Consider the following 6679-nt stretch of genomic DNA (forward strand, 5'->3'; position numbering starts at 1 on the left):
ATGATATGTTCACCTGCTGCAGTGGGTACTCTGTGGGCTTTGTTTCTATAGTTCTGAAAGGCAAAAGGCAGGGTAGAGGAAAGGTAGAGGGGCAAGTTGTGGATGAAGCTATAGGATTGACTGGTCATTAGAGTATAACATTTCCTACCAAATCCATAGGCAGATCTGATGAGTGTACAAGGCTTGCAAGGATCAGTGACTAAAGGGGAAGTCCTTGGCCTCAGAGTTCTTACTAGAACTGCAGTTTGTACCTATATACATCCAAAGTAGTTTATGAACTCTGGAAAATTCAAAGGGCAGATAGGATTGTTAAGACCTTGACTATGACCTTCCCCAGACTAAATGTGTCACTCCCTCTTTAGGGAAAATTGAAGATTCTGTGCAGTGGCTAATATGGGGGTTTGCCTGCTCAATTTTTTCAGATGGTATTCCATCAAAGTATATTCCTCCTGCTGCTATATGCCGATATGCAAAGAGGGCTGTAGAAGCATTTTGTAGAGCAGCAGAAATGTGCACTAACCTCTAGGTCAGGGACAGGAAGTGGATGCCAGAGGAAAGGGTGGGGGCCCAGAGACACTAGCTGCTGCAGCCAAAGCAATGGTGGAGAGTAGCAGCTGGGTAGGAGCCCAGGGACCACAAGTTAACCCCGCATGGACTGCATGTGGCCCACCAGTTGGACAGCTCTGATTCAGATTATCAACACAGTTGATCAGACAAAGTCCAATAAGCTGAAAAGGTAAAGATGGAAGTGAAAAAGAACTAGTGTGCTATCATAACAGCACTCTACCACAGACCACCAAAATCAGGAGGATTTTGGGTGGGATTTTTTATCAGTTTTATCAATTTTCAATTTTTAACAATTAATAAAGGTATCTGTAAAGAATAGCACTGGGCATTAATGGGGAACATTACCTATATGGATATCTGTTGTTTAACCAATATGGCAGGACACAGATGGTCCAACAAGTTCTTAGAATGTGTTGGGGAAAACTTTAGTTTTAGACGATGGATGAACTAACAAATGTAGTTTGGGTGACAGCAGTTCTGAAACGTTAACACTCCTAATTCTAAGACAAGGAAGAGACAAAAGCAACAGAATAATAAGAGTGGAGTTAAAAAAAAACCTCAGAATTCAAAACAATAACAAAAAATAAACACGAGGAAAAGTAGGAAGGCCAGCAAGGGATCATTATTGAAGTAGGTTGTTAATAAGGGTTTTGACTCTGTACCATATGACACTTTACTAATTTAATTTTTATAAATGTAAGTGTGCCTTGGGCTGGAAAAGGTTGAGAAACACTGGCCTAGGCAGCAGGGGCCCACAAGTGAAAGAGAGCATAGGATTTTACTGTACAGTAGTATTGCACAATAAAATACTGTGCATTCATCTTTTCCCAAGAGCATGTCTACACATGCTCCCTGTTGGGAGCAGATTTGCTCCAGCCCTGCTCTGCCCCCCGCAGCAGCCATGGGGAGCTCCAGGCTTCCTTGGGTGCTAGCCCAGGGGCTGTAAAGTGCCATGGGCTGGTCCCAAAGTCCACAAGGCAAGGACTGCTCTTCCAGCTGCAGCAGCAGCTGTCTCCTGGCTCCCTGCACATCAGCAGGCTGAGAGACAGCTGCCCCTGCAGTGGGCAAAGCTCTCCTGGCCCAGGGCCCATGGGGACACACAGCTGCCAGAGAGCCCCCTGCCAACGGTTTACTGGTAGCTGCCCTGGGTGTGAGGCATCTGCCAGAGAGCCTTCTGTGGCCTGAGGGGTGGGGTGGGGAATGACACACAGAGGGGTATGGGGCTTTCTGCTTATCGTCTCTTTCTGTCTTTCCCTGTGCAGTCATATTTTCAAAATCCAATGTCACTTGGGCACCAGTATTTCATTAATTGTCAGCTAGTCTTTTTTATTATTTTTCTCCATTAAGAAAAACTCAGCTATATTGATACACTACTAAGGCTGGGATTTTGAAAGCTAACTTACCATGCAGCTTTTGAAAATAATAGTCAACATCCTCTTATAAAACAGGAAGCTCTTGGGTGATTTGTCTCCATAAGATAAGATTGTGTAAGCTTGGGAGGGGGGAGAACGGGGAAGAGGAAATAATAAAAAACCCTGCTTCATTAGCAGAACAAAAATATCAAGTCATATCAGAATAATATTTTCCATTAACAGTATGAAATCCTAGTTCCATTAAAGTAATTGTAAAGTTGATAGCTGACTTCCCTGGGTCCAGGCATTTAATGTCCAAGTACATACCATAACCAAAGCTAGCTCTGTACATAGGGGAAGAAAAGGAATGTTTTATATTTGTAACAACACACTGAAAGCCTAGTTGTCACATTTTTACTTAAAAGCAGTATATCCCAAACATACACAAGTGAAAAGTTATGAGTCAAATACTACCCTAAACTTTTACATGAGGATATAAGGGGATGCAGTAGGGAAAAAAAATCAGGAAAAAATAAATGTTATAGAAATAAAGGTATATACAAATTGCACTGAAACATGTTTAATAGGTTGTATATTTTATTCATTACTTTCATTACTAAGGTTTATTATTTGAATGATAAGTAATTGTGTCATCCTCTAGAAAGGCGTTTTATCTGCAACAGAGTGATTGCTGTCATGTGTTACACAGTTTTGGATTTTCCAATGATGTAATCCACTCCTGGTGTTAAAGCACACACACTGGGAGAAGACAGTATATAAGAGGGTGAGTTACACAGCTCAGGCATCAGAAGCCCTCTGAGACAACACAGCTCACTGCTCCTTAGACTCCGAGCCAGAGGAAACAAGGCAGAAAAACAAAACTTTCGAGTAAATATGAACTGCAAGTTTGTTCCAGCTGTCCTGGCTGTCTTCCTCATCTCTGCAGCTGTGACTGAAGGTAAGTTAATTCCTCATAAAACTCACGTGAAGGAGGCATTGCTTATGCATAGGCACATAAGGATGTTCAGAAGGGGGGACAGTGTCAGTATTATTTTACAAAGATAATTTCTTTAAAACATTTTAAAATAATTTTTTTCAACAACTGTTCTTGCTATACAAATGCTCTTCAGAGCAGCTGCTGCCACCCTGTGGAAAATTTTGAGAAAACTCTACTTACTCTAGAAAATGTTGATTCTTTCTCATATATATTAGATTAGTACAGCATTATTATCTCACATATATTATAATATAATGTATATTAGATGAGTATATATATTCATCAGGCACCTGACTAGACATTTTACATACACACCATCATCAAGAGGATTGATGGTTGCCTAGTCTAACATTAGATTGCTACCCTGTGATTGCACAGACATTTGATGGAAGACAAGATCTTTTTATTAAAGTTTTCAAATGCGTGATCTGCAACGGGGTTTTTAAAAAGGAACGTGACAAAGAATTGTAATTTTTTAACATTTGTTTCATCAAGGGAATAAACATTTTGGTATCTGGAGGTTTTAGAGGAACTTGAATCCAGGAAACCAGGAACATATAGCCTTGTCAAAAACATAGCCATTGTGATTAACAAGTATTCTGTTAATCAAAAGTAATTTGTTGTGATACCCATGTTCAGATGGTGAGAGATTCTGCTTTACTGATCACATTTCTGTTGTTTTTTTACAGGCATGACCCTGGCACGGATAGGGAACGAGCTCCGGTGCCAGTGCATAACCACTCATTCCAAGTTCATCCCTTTTAAGCATATTCAGGATGTGAAAATGACCCAAAGTGGGCCTCACTGCACAAATGTTGAAGTCATGTAAGTATTTCTCCAAATTATTTGGTTAATGAGGAGGAAACAACTGTGAATTGTTTAGGAGCATGAGTTTTGGCAGGGGCCAGAAATATTTGTCTGTCCTCACTTATCAGGGAGATCCCATATAATTAGCGCTTAATGATTCTTTCTATAGACACTATTTTCAGCACTGCACTGTGCTTCTCAGTCTCTACCACAGGCTCTTTCTTGGGTTGGGGAATTCTACTTCTTCATGAAGTATAAACAGTAGGTGTCAGATACTGCATTATAAGGATGGGTTAGATTTTCATTATCCCAGGCAACAAACATTTGAGAGCCAAATTCTCACTTACCCCAGTGGAAGACCAATGAATTAAGGCCCACCAAGCAAACATGAGCAGGTTCTTTATTGCCATTGCCAATTTACACCTGATGTAGTGACATACACAAACAGAAAAAAAAAGTCATGATGGTAAAGTTAAATTGACCATAAAGATGCCTGACTGTCCTTGTTTCTCTTCTTTACAGTGCAACTCTCAAGGATGGCAGAGAAGTGTGTCTGGAACCCACAGCCCCCTGGGTGATGCGCCTGGTCAAAGCTATTTTGAACAAGTAAGTTATTCGTTCACTGTTCCAACTGCTTAAGACAACAAGTGGAGAGTTTCTTAGCATAATCTACTTAAGTGTTCTCCTCACCTATGAGCAATTCTTTCCAAACATTCTCTCTATCCAGCTAATATGATAGGAAAACAATCCTGTGGTCAGATTAGGAAGCTAGGTTTTAGTTCCAACCCTGCCCCAGACTTTATAAGTGATTTAGGTAAGCCTTTGATATTACCCACTTGTGCTGAGCATCTCCAACACTGTTGGAAGAAACTAAGTCCTACAACCAGTGCCTCTGAAAGTCAGTCTGTCACAGGGGTGGGTAAAATGCAGCCCGTGGGACAGATGCAGCCCACCTATCCAGCCTGCAGGGCCACCCCAAAATTTAGAAAATTAATATTTATCTGCCCCTGGCTGCCTCTCATGGGGCCTTTGATAGCTTCCCAAAATTCATTAAGCGGCCCCCACTTGAAATAATTGCTTGCCCTGGTGTGTCAGTAACTGGTTTTCCATTCATGTTCGCCTTCCCATTCATGTACACATTCCACTTAGTGGCTTTTCACAGATGAATGGGAAGTGGATCAGGCCTCACAAGTTCTCAACTTAGGCATCCAAAAACTGGCAGCAAACTCAATCAGGACATACTTTTGAAAAGGTGGATCTCAGGATCTCTGTACTGTAGCTTCCCAATGGCCAACTGGGGCAGAAGCTGGCTTGCACATGACAATATAAACCTGTAACTGCTGAGTTCAATCTGATCCAATCAATGATATACGGTCACGTTTCTAAACTATCCCTTTCCCCCCCACTGTTTGCAGTGCTGAATCCAACATTGAAACACCACTTTAAGAAAAGCAGCAGAAGAAAAATCTACAATGTCTCCTGTTCTGTCCGGAAGGAAACATCTAATTGAAAATGTCAATGAGCCTTCAAGCAGCCTACATAGGTCCACCTTCTACACCATTTGTTTTTATGCAGGCTGGGACTAACTGTATCTATTTGCTATTTATATATTTATTTAAAACTATCACTTTGTTCAGAAAAGATTCGGGTATTTATGGTATGTGCCACTCAGTGAAACTGAAAACCACTGAACAGGAAAAGTGATTTCCCAAAGGGGATGAAGACCCTTTGGACATCACTTTAGCTAAATATATTTTTATCAGTGCTATGCACTTCTAGCTAAGCTGCATTTATATAAACCCTTGCCTTTTTGCTAGTAAATCAGCAAACTGGCAGCGATTCCACCTCACCTGAGGTGCTTTAGTATGTTGTATCAACAGCCTGTCACATCCAGTCTGTTTAGCTAAGGACTAGGACTTTGGCAGCTTTCCAAAACAAAGCTGCCAAAATTTGAGGAAGCATTTTCTGTGCTCTCATTCTTAAGGAATTATTTATGGTGTTTAAGCATATTATTACATACATGCATATATAATATTTAAAATGTCTTATTAAGAAGGAATCATGTACAAACTTTATTTAAATTATTTTGATTCAATAGGACGTTTCTATTGAGTTTTCCCCTAATATGTTAGCTCCTTAAATTATTTCATGTTCCTTCTGTTATCTGTACACATCTAGTTGGTATGTCTATCTATTAGTATGTCTATGTAGTACAATTAAGGGAAAATGTTCTGGTTCATGTGCCTTGGAAGCAGCTGTTCCAATTTTCTTTTTCCTCATGTAATTTATAATTAAATTATTTCTACATGAAATCTATGAAATCTACATTAAAATTTCCAATTAAAAAAGATATGACCTCTTCCATATTTTGTACCACTTTGATTAATCTTTCAGTCTCATTCCAGTTTCTAGAGACTGGCAGACCTAAACTGCAGACTTACAGCATGAACACTGCTACCCAGCTATGTTAGACATGGCATTTCACAAAATGGTTGCCAAACCTAAGCTCTCTTAAGAAAGGCAGATGGGGGAGGCAGGGTGAAAAGACAGACTCTTTTGGCTCCATGGTTTTCTCACCTGCTTGTTTGGGTATTCTGTGGGGTTTGTTCTCTACAGTTTTGAAAGGCAGAAGGCAGGGTAAAGGGGTATGTTGTGGACGAAGCCATAGAATTGACTGGTTATTATAGTTAAATATATCCAACCAAATCCATAGACAGACCTGATGAATGCACATGGCTTCCATTTGTCAGTGACAAAACGGGAAGCCCTTGGTCTCAGAGTTCTTATGAGAATTTCAATTTGTACCTATATCAATCCAAAGCAGTTTAATCAGGAAACTTGCCAAGCAGCACCAGAGACATAAGCGAATACAACTATGATAAATCAATAAGTAAACTGATTATTTCTAATTCAGAAAGAACTCTACATTATTTCTGAATCTCCTCCTATTTGGAGG

The 6679-nt window shown here is 40.2% G+C and overlaps 1 protein-coding gene across 1 annotated transcript; it reads left to right on the top strand.

Moving 5' to 3' along the window:
- Positions 1 to 2699: 2699 nt before the first annotated feature.
- On the top strand, positions 2700 to 6051 carry LOC109309502 (interleukin-8-like). The gene is made up of 4 exons (XM_019534289.1): positions 2700 to 2877; positions 3606 to 3741; positions 4246 to 4329; positions 5139 to 6051. The coding sequence occupies exons 1-4, from the start codon at positions 2814 to 2816 to the stop codon at positions 5167 to 5169; spliced, it is 315 nt and encodes a 104-aa protein (XP_019389834.1). The 5' UTR covers positions 2700 to 2813; the 3' UTR covers positions 5170 to 6051.
- Positions 6052 to 6679: the final 628 nt, after the last annotated feature.

This window comes from Crocodylus porosus, unplaced genomic scaffold (genome assembly GCF_001723895.1).
Source record: "Crocodylus porosus isolate Cpor-Errol unplaced genomic scaffold, CroPor_comp1, whole genome shotgun sequence".
In the NCBI taxonomy this organism is placed as follows: domain Eukaryota; kingdom Metazoa; phylum Chordata; order Crocodylia; family Crocodylidae; genus Crocodylus; species Crocodylus porosus.

Bases quoted from the DNA above. Each gene is read 5' to 3' on its own strand.
- LOC109309502 (XM_019534289.1), top strand. From the start codon at position 2,814: ATGAACTGCAAGTTTGTTCCAGCTGTCCTGGCTGTCTTCCTCATCTCT. The intron at 2,878-3,605 runs GTAAGTTAATTC...GTTTTTTTACAG, and splicing joins CTCTGCAGCTGTGACTGAAG to GCATGACCCTGGCACGGATA. The intron at 4,330-5,138 runs GTAAGTTATTCG...CACTGTTTGCAG, and splicing joins GTCAAAGCTATTTTGAACAA to TGCTGAATCCAACATTGAAA.